The following is a 14,716-nucleotide window of genomic DNA, read 5'->3' as shown; positions in this document are numbered from 1 at the left end:
TCGCAGGCATCATCGAGTAGACAATAATATCGTTCTCATGCACATTTTTTTATTTATAAAGATAAGTAGGTACGTAAACATGTTACGATAATTTGTGGTACAATGAACAATGAATGGTAATAAAAAGGTCAAATTAATAATTTTATGTAAAAAATATGATCTTTGGAGCTGTGCTATCTTGACCGAGAGTCAAGATGAGGACATGTGATGTCATCGGCTAGGGTCTAGGCAGAACACGCAACATCAGTGTGACGTATACCTTTTACCTGCAAAAACAATGCCGCATTTTTTTGATATAACATACTCGTAAAATGCAATTTTTCTGTTTATAAAATGTGTCCAAAAATCTTTACTGTTAATATTTATTGCAGTTGGGTGAAGGTAATTATTTTATTACTGTTTTTGTAGGTTCAAATTCGAGTTCCTTTGTTGCAAATATGGGTAAACAGTGGAAATGTTACAAAAACAAAAACAGCCAAATTCGGCCTACTAGCAACAACTTGTAAAAGTTTATGTAAAACCTACATGCCTGAGAGGTTTCCACAATGTTCTCAAAGGTGTGAGGAGTCTGCCAATCCGCACTTGACCAGCGTGGTGAACTATGGCCAAAACTCCTCTCACTCTGAGAGGAGACCCGTGCTCTGTAGTGAACCGGCGATTATGGTATGGCTACCGAGTACCCAGATCGAAGAACTCTGTATTGTAGCGGTAATAATTTTATTACATTTATAGCATTCCACCATATCCTCTACTGCGCCATCGCTCCTTCCGCATCTCTGTTAAAATGCCACCTCGTGCATTAGAAGTCGCTGGCTTATAACTTGTACCACACAGTTGCCAAGGTCAATTGCTATTTTTGTTGATAAAATTGATTAAAATATTGTCATCGTACCTACACCAGACGATGTTCAAAGTTCAAACACCAAACATTCTGTGAGTTCTATTAGAAATTGTTATGTCCTACATTTACTTATTAATATTCACATTAATAGTTTTGTCAGTGTACGCGAGATCTACCTCCACCATTGAGATGTTATGTAAATCAACCAAAAGACTGGATGGAAATACAGTCATAGTCACTGGAGGTACAGCAGGTATGGGGTTAGAGATTGCAACGGATTTTGCAAAGCGAGGTGCTCGAGTGATAATCGCTTGTCCATTCGAGAAAGAAGGTTTAGAAGGGTGTGAATATATAAAGAAATTAGCAAACAAAGAAGCCATATTTAAACTACTTGATTTATCTTCAATCCAGTCTGTAAGAAAATTTGCAGGTGAAATAATTGAAAGTGAAGAAAAATTACATATATTAGTAAACAATGCAGGAGTTTATATGGCCGACGAGTTTATTACAGATGACGGATTGAACTCTGTAATGCAAATTAACTATTTTGGGCCTTTCCTGCTAACACTATTGCTGATACCTCTTTTAAAAAAGACTGGACGAATCTCGGAACCTTCTCGGATTGTAAATGTGACATCCCAAGCACATTTTAAAGGGAAAATTGATTTTAGAAAGATGGGTGATATAAAATACTGTTCGTCATTCCAAATTTATGCAAATAGTAAACTTTGCTTGACACTATTCACTCGGGAGTTAACCAAAAAGTTAAAAAGGTCCAATGTAGTGGTCAATAATGCAGATCCAGGATACGTAGCCACGTTTATTGTTAAGTTTGAAAACAGATTTCTTAAATTTATGTATTACTTACTGATTCAAGTATTGCGGATTTCTGGTTTTAAGAGTCCTCTGGTCGGGGCTCAGACTGCTATTCATGTGGCGTTAGATGACGACGTTGGAGCAGTGAGTGGAGAGACGTTTTACAACTGTAAATTGTCCAAAGCTGCAGTGATGACTTATGATGAAGACTTGGCGCAAAAATTATGGGATGAATCCATAAAACTTGTAAAACTAGAAAGAGAAGAACTATTTGAAGTTTAGACAGAGGTAGATTTGGTAGACGGTATGTCTGATGCATACTTCTGATTAATTTAATAGAAGTGCTGTCTTTGTGTTAAGAAGCATCGGGCGTATTGAAAAATACTATATCGCGCCCGATGCTACTGTATCATGTGATGTGCTTTAATGCCTCTGGTGACTTATGTATCTCGTGCAGTCAAGTGCGAGAGACCTTAATATGTATAACGATGTGATAATTACGGGTCTCCCCGTTCGGGACGGATTCTGCTCTGCTGTCTATAGGTCGGGTCAAACACAGATTTAAATTATTTATTATCTGAAGTAAGTAAATTAATTAGTTAACATTTTCGTTATGTTATAAATAAAATTATTTTGAAATCTACCATGTTTACTTTAAAGTTTATTCATTTTTAACCCCCGACCCAAAAAGAGGGGTGTTATAAGTTTGACGTGTGTATCTGTGTATCTGTGTGTCTGTGTATCTGTGTATCTGTGTATCTGTCTGTGGCATCGTAGCGCTTAAACGAATGAACCGATTTTAATTTACTTTTTTTTGTTTGAAAGGTGGCTTGATCGAGAGTGTTCTTAGCTATAATCCAAAAAAATTGGTTCAGCCGTTTAAGAGTTATCAGCTCTTTTCTAGTTTTCTTGTAGAAAAGAAGGTTAGATAACCGTTAGGTTCATAATATTGTGTCAATTGACAAATGTCAAGCTGTCAAGATGGACGTTGCCTAAATACATAATTATTTATTTGAAAATGATGTTTTGGAAAACTCAGATACTTTGGATCGTAGGCGCGGAATAGTCCAAGAAAATCAGTTCAGCCGTTTGAAAGTTATCAGGTCTTTTCGGTCTTTTCTAGTTACTGTATAACCTTCACTTGTCGGGGGTGTTATAAATTTTTAATTTACACTTGTTACTGAAGTAGCGGTTGTAGGTATAGTACGCGACAGGTTGACATGGCAATCGGGTGCGGATGTCCCGCACATTCGCACAACCCCCGCGCTAACCCCGTGCGGGAAAGGGCGAGTGCGGGTGTGCGGGGCATCCCCCCACTTCATACCACGATTGTCAGTCGACCTGCCGCGAACTATACCTATACTAACAATAAATAAAATGAAATGAAATGAAACAATGAAAACCAAAATGAAGATCTGTATAAATTTATTTAACAAGACAAGGAAACACTGCAAAACTTTTTAAACATTTTTAACAACACAGACGTGGACAATACAATTACACTTAAATAATTCATCGCCATACGTGATACAACGCAAAATGTAACAATATTTTATAGAGGGAGGCTGCATCTCAAGAGATCATGTTCTTCGGATAACTCGAAACATAATCACGCAATAAACTCAATTTCGAATGAAGAGTAAAATATAACTGAGCGAAGAACGCGCAAAGTATTTATATTACAAATGCGGGTGAAATTCAAAAATTTCAAGGTGAATCACCAAATCGCGAATCAAGTTGATAGAGTATTGTCATCAAAATTGCGTTCTACTCGTGCTTAAGTTTCGTCATCGAAAGGGTTTTGTCTCTCGTTGGCAAGTCGAGCATCGTCCAACCTCAGCGGACATTTTCGAACCTTTAAAAAATTTCGCAAATCTGCAATAATTAACATTATAAACATGCGGCCGCGGTTTTGGGCGTCCGCTTCGGTCGCAACGCTCCACAGCCACCTCGCTTCTCACACTATAGCAACACTGATAACGAATATACTTCAATAGATTGAATGGACTGAGATAATGAGCACTAAACAGGCCTTTTTTGTTGAGGAGTTGACCCTTGATCGCGATCTCATCATCGATTGGTATTATGTCACTCTCATTTTAGTTGCTTATGAAATTCTGACGCGTTTTAACTGCTCGTGAAGACGTCACCGCTATACACAGATTCTTTCACAATCAGCATACACCATGCGACGTGTCCCATATGGCAAGTGGATGGTGGTGTAGTGACGTCATAGCTCGTCGTCACCTGGCACCAGGTCTGGCGTCTCTATGGCCACTTCGTCGTAGTCCCTCTCGAGGGCTGCGAGGTCTTCTCGAGCCTCCGTGAACTCACCTTCCTCCATACCTTCGCCAACATACCTGTGGACAATTGAAACATTTTTGAAACCAAGCAAGGTTTTACTAATACCATTGTATCTTTTTTTAAATAGGATTAATTCAGTATGCTGGCTGTTGCCAGTTCAGCTTCGTAACCCGCTGAGCTATGCCAGTTACTCTAATTCTACGGATCTCGTTTCTGAAAATTAGTTGGGAGGAAATATTTACAACAGACTGACCAGTGCACGAAGGCTCGCTTGGAGTACATGAGGTCGAACTTGTGGTCAAGCTTGCCCCAGGCTTCGGCGATGGCGGTGGTGTTGCTCAGCATGGACGCAGCGCGCTTCACTTGCGCCAGGTCGCCACCCGCCACCACCGACGGTGGCTGGTAGTTGATACCCACCTATGGACAAATAACACGTCATGATGTCGAATGGTGGATTATCTATATCGCAAAGATAAATAGAGATGCCAGAGTCTTCAAGCTATATGTAGTATCGAACAATTCACTATCGGGCATTAAACATTTTCATGATCGATGCATAAAACTTTTCATGGGCATGTCCATATTAATAAGAATCCAGCAAAATTCCATTTCACAATATTCTGCTCAAGATAATCAACGACGGTTTTTTAATTTTCTTTTTATACCCACTGCGTGTGAATAGAAAAGTGTTACCATCGCTTCAGCTCTTTTATGTTGAATGCTGAAAGATTCTAGGTCTCGATTCTCAGCGAAAGTTTGCTATTTTAATGTTTGGTAGTCTAGTTTTCTATACTATACCTGGTTATTGTACATTGGATGTTTAGGGGAACATGCTCAAATGTCGCACTCACTCTCACCTTGAACCCAGTAGGACACCAGTCCACAAAGCGGATGCCTGCGCGGCCCTTCATGGCGGCGATGGCTGCGTTGACGTCCTTGGGCACCACGTCGCCGCGGTACAGCAGGCAGCACGCCATGTACTTGCCATCACGAGGGTCACACTTCACCATCTGGTTCTGAGGCTCGAACAGTTCCGCAGTAATTTCCGATACCGACATTCCTTCGTGGTATGCCTGTGGGAGTTGGTTATAGTCTTGTGAATTATTCAGAACATCTACGTATTAAACTTCACAGTATTAAATAAAAGAGGAAGTCAAGCAGAAAGTGCCACTTGGTGGCGTCATCACTGTTCCATACCACTGGTCGCAGAAAATACATAGCAGGATATGGTAAGGTTAATATAAAATAGAACAAATTCTGATTTCTTTTGCTACTGACCCTAAAATCTTTCAAGACTAGTTTTTCTGAAAGGAAAAAAGGGTGTATGAGATCTCTAGAAGACACATCCAAAATTCATAAAAAAATAATTACAATCAGAAATCAAGATTGCTGAAGATATTTTACTAACTCGGGTTCTGACAAAGGAAATCATTAAGTCAAAGGGTGATAGCTATTAATACTGCTACATACCTAATTCGCAGTTAGGGACGTGCCGCAGTGGCTATTAGTCTCAAGGTAAAGTGGTCATACACGAACAGCTTCAAGCAGTCATGACTGGTTTAACCATAGTCTGTAGTTGAACTCCCAGCGACTGCCCAAACTGCCCGTGTATCACCGTTCTGGTGTTACCATTCATTTACCGATGTGTATACCTTGTCTGCGGAAACCACGGGCGCGTAGGCGGCCAGGGGGAAGTGTATCCTCGGATAAGGCACCAGATTCGTCTGGAACTCTGTGAGGTCTACATTCAACGCTCCGTCGAACCTCAGCGACGCCGTTATTGAGGATACCACCTGAAATTGGAAGAATGTTAGATAGAAAAATTGTTTTGAGTAGACAATTCTGATGGAAGCTTTTTTAACTTAATAGGCATGGGCTTGACAGCTTTTATAACATCATGATACAGGTGCAACTTAAGACGGAGCAGTCTTGTTTAGAACGTGCCAATTCACTCTTTTGAAAGTCACGATATTATAATTAACAGGGAAAACGGAAGCGGGAAGGGCATTCCATATTCTAGCAGTACCTATTAGAAACGAGGAAGCGTATCGCCTCGTATGAACCCGTGGAATTCCGACTATGTAGAGGTAAAATGCTTTAAACGTAGCAACACACAAGGTAACGGGGTTTAGTGAATACCAATACCTACCTGACAATAGTACAATCGTTAATTCAATAGTCGAAGTAAATATTCAAAGGTTAATGAGTAACTGTTTGATAAGAACACATTATTATCTCTAAAGCCAGGTTAAGTTCAACTTTACTGTTTACAATAAACCCGCAGTCTGAGTGACTAATGTTGGCGTGACTGATAGAAATTGGTCTTACTTGTGATATAAGTCTGTTCAGGTTGGCATACGACGGGCGCTCAATGGACAGTCGCCGCCGACAGATGTCGTAGATAGCTTCATTGTCCACCATGAATGCACAATCCGAGTGGCCGATGGTGGCGTGAGTAGTTAGTACAGCATTGTAGGGTTCTACCACTGCTGTGGACACCTGGGGAGACCAATACACTGGTTAAATACGGGAACTTGATAGAAAGAAGAAGTGATTGTTGTTTGAAATGGATAAAGCACCGAAGCCAGCAACTCACTTCATGCCTAAGCTTGAACCAAATCCGCGCCCCGTTGTTACAAGCTAAATTAAAAAAAAAAACGCGATCAAACGAGCAAGCGAGTCACCTGATATTGAGAGATTACCGTCACCCATGAACCAGCACCAGAGGAACCGTCAATGCGTTGGTGGCCTGTCACAGACCACCTTGGCCTGTCAAAAATAGGTTGATCCACTCTTTGAATAACCCCATATTATAATCTATTAGGAACACCGCCGAAGGATGTTGAAGAAGGGAGTAAAAAATTAATATAGAAAAGAAAAAAAGAAAAAAGTAGGTATAGGTAAGTACTTTTAAAAATCAAAAATAAAAAGAAAAAATAATTTGAGTTAGGCAGAGTTTTTCACCTGAGGAGCAGGATAGATAGCGAATTCCAATTTGCTCTTTTTGCCAAATTCTTCCGACAGCTTCTCCATCAGCAGCGACGTGAAGCCAGAGCCCGTCCCTCCGCCGAAAGAGTGAAACACGAAGAAGCCCTGCAATTATCATGATCATCATCAACCCAACACCGGCCAACTACTGAGCACGGGTGTCAGAATGAGAGATGATGATTTAAATTAATTAAAAATCCCGTGGGAACTCTGATTTTCCGGGATAAAAAGTTGCCTATATCAATTTCCGGTATGCAAGCTACATCAGAACCAAATTTCATATAAATCGGTTAAACGGATGGACCTTTAAGAAACCCCTGGGAACTCTTTGATTCTCCAGGATAAAAGTAGCCTATGTCCTTCCGCAGGATGTAAGCTAAATCTGTACCCAAATTTCATTAAAATTGGTTCAAATGTTGGACCGTAAAAAGGTAGCAGACAGACAGACACACTTTCCCATTTAAAATATTAGTATGGAAGTATGGATGATGGTGATACTAACCTGTAGTCCAGTGCACTGATCTGCAAGTTTCCGGATCCTCTCCATCACCGGCTCCAGGATTTCCCGGCCGGTGGAGTAGTGTCCTCGCGCGTAGTTGTTCGCTGCATCCTCTTTGCCCGTGATCAGCTGTTCCGGGTGGTAGAGTTGTCGGTAATCACCCGAACGCACTTCGTCTACAAATTACACCTCCCAATAAGAAATTAAGGCAATATATAGTTTCTAATTCACTGTGGCTAATTATCTCGTAGACTACACAAAAAGACAGGTCTGAATATATATGATAGGGTTGCTATCCCATTCATCATTTTCCCTGCAGAAAAGGATAGCACTACATAATATAGTCGATCCTGTCCATTTACTTTCTTTATAGATGTGTACAGCAGTTCCTAGCTTCATTAGTTAAACTGTTTAATCATGATCAACCTATCGTCGGCTCACTACAGAGCACGGGTCTCTTCTCAGAATGAAAAGGAGTTTGGCCATAGTCTACCTACCACGTTAGCCAAGTGCGGGTTGGCAGACTTCGCACACCCTTAAGAACATTATGGAAAACTCTCAGGTGTGCAAATTTCCTCACGATGTTTTCCTTCACCATTAATGCAAGTGACTTCAGAAAGAAGAGGAGGGTAGCAGCTTTCAGGCGTGTAAAATATAGCTAATTATTCCTAGGTACTATAACTTTACGTATGACGTTACCAATAACAGTAGGCTCAAGATCCACCATAACGACCCGCGGAACCATCTTCCCCCGGTCCGCCTCAGAGAAGAATGTGTTGAAGCAGGAATCGGAGCTGTTAAGGTCAGTTTCGCAAGCCGGCAACGTCCCGTCGGGCCGTATGCCGTGCTCCAGGCAATATAGCTGCCAGCATGCCACCCCCATCTGAACGCCTGCCTGGCCCACGTGCACAGAGATGCACTCCCTCTGTGGGTAAAAATAGAACATGACCAAAGATCCGCGAGGCGATTTAAAACCAGTAGGCCTTAAGCTACGGCAGGGTGCAGCCGCAAGACCAGATTGTCCTTCAAACAAGCCGCAACAGAGCAACGGATTGATCTGATTTTTTGCATGGATTTAGTTAAAGACCTGGAGAGTGACACAGGTTACTTTTGTCCTGGAAAATTAAAGAGCTTCCACAAGATTTTTAATAACGTGAATCCCCGCGGACCAAGTCAAATAATATATTTTTGCATTGTCACGCTGTTTAATTTATAAGTACAAACAAGTTTTTTCAAAGATTTCGTCAGGTGGATATTATGATGGATGCCCGCTATCTACCTTATAGTTAACAATATAATGATCAAATCTTTTCATTCTTTCACGTCTTTAACACCACAAATTTTCTGCAAGGTACTTTTCACAATTAGTAATCTACTAGAAAACCGATACTAAATAAATACCTATTCGTTCACAGTTTAATAACTAATGAGTACTGACCATTAATGCCTTGGAAAACCTTAGAAGAAAAATTTCTACAAATAGGTATGTTATGTACTAAAATTGTGAAAAAACTCACCATCATAGATACTAAAAATTTGGAGCGCGAAAAAATAAATATAAAAAACCGTGTAAACTAAACCAGCTTTACAAAAATTTGGTGTAAACAGAAATTTTGAAAAAAAATTTGCGAATCAGCGCCCATCTGAAGGGCCGTACGGATCTTTTGTTAGATTTTGTTCCACTTTTGAAAATTACATTATGAATTTGAAATTTGACAGGTAAACCAGTAGCCGAGGTTTGCCAGCCAGTTTTATAAAGGAGATTCTATATATCTATGTGTGTAAAAAGTATGTATGAATCTAAACAATTATAAAAACTATCCTAAAAGCTATCGTTTTCATTTTAAAAATTGTATATGGTGGTTTAATTAATTAAGGGGTCAGCCTTCTATTTAGTGGATCGCGAGTTTGATTTTCACTAGCACTTTCGAATTTATGTTCGCTTTAATTAAGCAATTAAATATGTATCACTTGCTTTATGGGTGAGCAAAAATATTGTGAGGAAACTTGCACCCCTGAGAGTTCTTCATAATGTATTCTTCTCAAAGTATTTGGAACTGTCGTGAAATGATCGGCAGCCATCACATATCTCAATAGATTCAATATTTAAACAGAGCTACCAAAATTCATTGCCCGCCGAGACATACAGACATCCCTAAAGAGAAGAATAAACAGAAAAATGCAAATTAACTTACGAACGACTACTAACTTTGGGGTCCTTTTACCCCATAAAGGGACCCGTCAAACTCCATTGTGTCGTAATAGTTCTAACTATGGGGTCCTCCCCCATGGCGTACCCTACTTGTGACGTACTTGCCACCCTTGATGTACCATAAAATTTAAGATCTTTCGTAGATCGTATCTTTGGACTATCTAAAAGTTATTAATTCTATCCAAAGATCTTGGATCGATTTAAAGCTTAATTTGCTATTATCCGCTGAAACCCCTGAAACAGACAGATCTCTATGGTGCAACATGCAGCATGCGATATGCACCGCTCGCCTTCCCACTGCTAAACATGCAGGAAAATGCACCAAGCAAGCAATACGCACCACCACCACCACGCAGCACCACACAAATCCCCCAAAAAACCCTCGACGCACGTTTTGCCCCGAGACGCTGGAACATCCTCAGGCAGTGCAGAAATTGCTTGGTGGCTGACTTTTCCTGCATGTTTAGCAGTAGGGGGGCAGGCGCTGTATATCGCATGCTGCATGTTGCACCATAGTTTTGTCTGTTCCAACGGGTATAGCAAAATAAGCTTATGTCCTCTTCAATATTTAAAATAGAAGTTACATAACAAAATAAGTACGTCTATGTTATTTTTACGTAGCCAGTAGTCTAACGAACAAAAAACTCTCGCCTGTTTAGAAAAACCGATTCTACTGAGAAAAGAAATAGAAGAGCCAACAAGAAACTCAGCAGCAACTCTTTTTAGCAGATATCCTCCCAAATTACCAAAGTAAATTGACTGCATGATGCTTCAGCAAACAATAAGCAGAGCCAATATTTTCAAAATTTTAATACTTTTATTAACACGTAGTTTCGTCACGCACAACCGCTGCCGTCGTTAATCCTTGTAAACATCTATTGATATGCAAAAGTTACATCGCGCCCTTCGGCGTGCCACTTTGAATATTTAATTGCGTGACATTGTTGCGGCCAAAACAAACGAACAGCGTGACAATTTTATTTGGCACGCTTATTATTTGACTTCCGTTAACTTGTGTTGGGTCGTAAGGCTGCTTTTCCACCAGAGATGTGCTATGCTACGTTGCATTGGATATTGGATAATCCAACAGTCATTTTAGTGCTCCACATAGCCACAACATAGCTTAGCATTTTGGTGGAAACCGGTTCAACGAAGTTCGCTCATTTTTTATACCTATGGTGAGATGTGTGCTATGAATGAGAGCTAAGGATGGGAGCTACGTATGGGAGCTACGGATCGGAGCTACGGATGGGAGCTACGGATGGGAGCTACGGATGGGAGCTACGGATGGCAGCTACGGATGGAAGCTACGGATGGGAGTTACGGATGGGAGCTACGGATGGGAGCTACGGATGGGAGCTACGGATGGGAGCTACGGGTGGGAGCTACGGGTGGGAGCTACGGATGGGAGCTACGGATGGGAGCTACGGATGGGAGCTACGGATGGGAGCTACGGATGGGAGCTACAAATGGGAGCTACGGATGCGCGAGTGGTGTAACCCGATCCCCATGCCACCTCGCACAGCTACCTCGTGGAAAGGGTGCATCTTCATAGCACATCTTATACTAAGTTAAAGAGGAAAACATTGTGAGGAAATCTGCATGTTTGATAGTTTTCCATAATGCTCTCAAAGATGAATGGAGCCTATCAATTGGCTGGCGTGGTGGACCAAAGCCTAAATTCTTCTCATTCTGCTAAAGTACTCGTGTTTAGTAATGGGCCGGCAATGGGTTTGAAGAAGATGATGATAATAAACAAACTGCAGTTGGGAGAGAAAAAAAATTGCAATATTCTTGGGTAAAAAAATTCTTTATTCACTAAGCTGAGCCAAAGCTGTGCTTTTGACAAATAGCTTTTCAGTACAAGTGAGGGTAGATCAAAGATACGCGTGATGCGATGTTATCTCTACAATTATCACTAATGCGCCAGATATCATCTTACTGGGGGATTTACCTTTGTCCTTGTACTAAAATTATTTCATAAGTACTTCTTTTCACTAAGAATCAGATTGTACACATACTACACATGAATTTTCCTAAGTTTCTAGACTCCAGAATGTCGAAGAATCTAGATGACGTGTACCTAAATGTAATTTTTAATTAGGTAATTGCCCTACAAAAATGTTTTGTCTTTTTAATATTTTTGTAATAGTACCTAAGTACTTAATTATCTACCATTTGCGAGAAAACAATAAATAAATGAGTTCAAAAACTTACATTGCAGTTATACAAGTAGAGAGCGTTTTTTGAAACAATTGTAAGGTTATTTTTAAAAATTGATTTGAGTTGTCAAAAATAATATAAAATTATTAATTTATCTAATGCAGGTAGTTTGATAAAATCGATATTTGGCTCATTCGATGTCATACAATCTGTTGCTAGGAGGCCGACAAGATTGAACTTGCATAAATACGGGTGTTTTGAAGGTTTTAGTTGAGTCTCCTTCCGAGATTCGGAGCGATATCGCATATTTTCGGTATTTGGATTGTGAACTGAATAATTAGATGTTGTGATAGCAATCACGCTCTAATTAAATTATTTATTTTGGCATTAGTTTGTTTAGATTAAAACTCTCGGATAACCTTACACATTAAACTTGTGTTTTTTTTTGTGTTGGTTTTGGAGAGGACATTCCAATAATTCGATAAAAATATTAAAATAATACCTGCTTTTCTGAGTGACGCCAATAATTCAGAAGCGGGATGTGTCTCACGTTGTCTTAATTTCGCTTTGGTATCTTTTTGTAAACAACCCACATTTGATTAAAATTTTTATTGAGTTTGATTTGGTGATTAAAATTTTTAGTTTTTTTTTAAAGAATTTAGTCTTTTGTGAAGTGGAAAGTAATTTGCAATAAGTGGTTCAGATTTTGTATACATCGAATGAGAAGTTAGTCGTTTGGATTTATTGTTGACTTGATATTAAAACTGAGAGTTCGGCAGTTCAAGGGTAGGTTTTAATGATTTGACGGAGGGCAGGATAGCCCATGATTTGGATCTGACTTAGGGCAAGGAAGCCCACGACTGACATGACAAGATTGATTAGAAACACGAGGACGTGTTAAATTCAGGACGGCCGAACTGTAAGGTTATTTTTAAAAATTGATTTGAGTTGTCAAAAATAATATAAAATTATTAATTTATCTAATGCAGGTAGTTTGATAAAATCGATATTTGGCTCATTCGATGTCATACAATCTGTTGCTAGGAGGCCGACAAGATTGAACTTGCATAAATACGGGTGTTTTGAAGGTTTTAGTTGAGTCTCCTTCCGAGATTCGGAGCGATATCGCATATTTTCGGTATTTGGATTGTGAACTGAATAATTAGATGTTGTGATAGCAATCACGCTCTAATTAAATTATTTATTTTGGCATTAGTTTGTTTAGATTAAAACTCTCGGATAACCTTACACATTAAACTTGTGTTTTTTTTGTGTTGGTTTTGGAGAGGACATTCCAATAATTCGATAAAAATATTAAAATAATACCTGCTTTTCTGAGTGACGCCAATACAATAAACACACTATGCCAAGTAAAATGTAACTTTTTTTTTGATGAACTAATAGGTACATAAATGTAGGTACCTACTTACTAATTTTTACCAAACAACTTAAAAATTGTATTAACCTATGAAACGTCCATTTTACTTTTTATCGTGTACCGATTCAATTGCGCATGCACGTGCTATATTTGTTTGTTTTTATTAGTTTGAGATTCAGAAATTAAAAATAAAATATTCCGACGAATTGAGAACCTTCTCCTTTTTTGAAGTCGGTTAATAATGAATTGTGTACCTACTTTAAAACGCCTAATTTTGGTGTGCATTTTAAAAAGCTCGTTACCAGTATTACCGTCCTGTTGGATTGCTGGCGTGCGGATCGTGTAAAGAGCCGATATGGACGTTTTGTTCATAATGAACCAATTTTCGAGAGTGGGCGAGCAAATTTTTACAATTTTACTGCAAAATCTTCGAAAACCTACCCCTCATTCTCGCCGAAGCTAAGGGAATAGATCATGAATATCAAACGGGCATCGCATGAGGGCTACAGTTATCTGATCCGGATTAGCGCCGGTAAAAAGAGCTCATTATTCCGCCTCGTGAGGCTAATGGGATTTTTCGTTTTGTCCACACCTCCGCCATTGTCGTTTTGGTGTCACACATGGGATTTTTGGCACGGAAAAATTGAACTTTTGGAACTTTTGTTCGAGTTTAGCTTAGTAACAAATTAAAAAAGTATCCGTGTGCGCTATTTTTTGCCACATAGAAATAGATTTTTCATTCAAATTAACTTTATCAAGTGCTTTTGAATCGTCAAAAGCTTTTAGGTAGATAGGTTCGGATGTTATTTCTACGGAGAAGAACCACCAAGAAACTCGGCAGTTGCTCTTTTCAAATGTTCAATTAAAAATAATTTTATACCATTATATAAACTGCTTAGTTTCATATAGATTATAGATCATATCTGATAAACTTCATAATATGAAAATTGTAGGATCTTCGAAAATATCTCGAAGTAGGTTGATTTTTAGAGTTCTGGTTTCTAACACAATTAAAATGTTACAAAATTGCTAGCAAGTGTATAAAATAGGTATGAAAGTAAAGAAATAATAAAAATAAACAGTAGCGCAGGCCGCTAACTGTAAAGGACAGTAATTAAATCTTGAGGGGAGTCGGAGAGAGCTGGATAGCTAGTAGGGTGTATATTAATCGAGTGAGTTTTTCCGGTACATACCTACATTACTGCTCAGAAATTATTGAGCTTCATATGATTTATGGTACGTCACAATGACGCTACGGATCAACATAAATCTTTGCATGAATTTTATCTCGGAAAATTAAACAGTTTTCAAATCCGCTCGAAATAGCGGGCATCATCTATTAAAAAATAACTTCTACAGAGAATTCTATTTCTTTAAAGCTCTGGTTTCCTCCAAAAGCGGTACCATCATGTAGCGGCCATAATACAGCGGTGAATGACGTCACTAGAACGTTGTTTATGTAAACAATATGGCGCGGTTTCCTAGATAACGGTAATTGACACCGTAACGTCAAAA

General features: G+C 39.3%; 2 protein-coding genes across 3 annotated transcripts; one reads left to right on the top strand and one right to left on the bottom strand.

The window, feature by feature from the left end:
- Positions 1–915: 915 nt before the first annotated feature.
- On the top strand, positions 916–2,204 carry LOC123866660 (retinol dehydrogenase 11-like). Its single transcript, XM_045908344.1, has one exon. It carries the CDS (start codon positions 956–958, stop codon positions 1,937–1,939), a length of 984 nt encoding a protein of 327 aa, XP_045764300.1. The 5' UTR covers positions 916–955; the 3' UTR covers positions 1,940–2,204.
- Positions 2,205–3,065: 861 nt separating this feature from the next.
- On the bottom strand, positions 3,066–9,138 carry LOC123866650 (tubulin alpha chain-like). Of its 2 annotated transcripts, none has more exons than XM_045908329.1 (9): positions 8,966–9,138; positions 8,148–8,373; positions 7,452–7,624; positions 6,926–7,054; positions 6,290–6,460; positions 5,614–5,754; positions 4,819–5,034; positions 4,215–4,378; positions 3,066–4,017 (listed from the first exon to the last, which is right to left on the bottom strand). In XM_045908329.1, exons 1-9 carry the CDS (start codon positions 8,969–8,971, stop codon positions 3,888–3,890), a joined length of 1,356 nt encoding a protein of 451 aa, XP_045764285.1. In that variant the 5' UTR covers positions 8,972–9,138; the 3' UTR covers positions 3,066–3,887. The 2 variants fall into 2 exon arrangements, with proteins under 2 accessions (XP_045764285.1, XP_045764286.1); XM_045908330.1 differs by lacking the exon at positions 8,966–9,138 and adding an exon at positions 8,756–8,871.
- Positions 9,139–14,716: the final 5,578 nt, after the last annotated feature.

Source organism: Maniola jurtina, chromosome 7 (genome assembly GCF_905333055.1).
Source record: "Maniola jurtina chromosome 7, ilManJurt1.1, whole genome shotgun sequence".
In the NCBI taxonomy this organism is placed as follows: Eukaryota; Metazoa; Arthropoda; class Insecta; order Lepidoptera; family Nymphalidae; genus Maniola; species Maniola jurtina.
The sequence above is the reverse complement of the archived record's forward strand: the minus strand, read 5'-3'. Positions and strand labels throughout refer to the sequence as shown.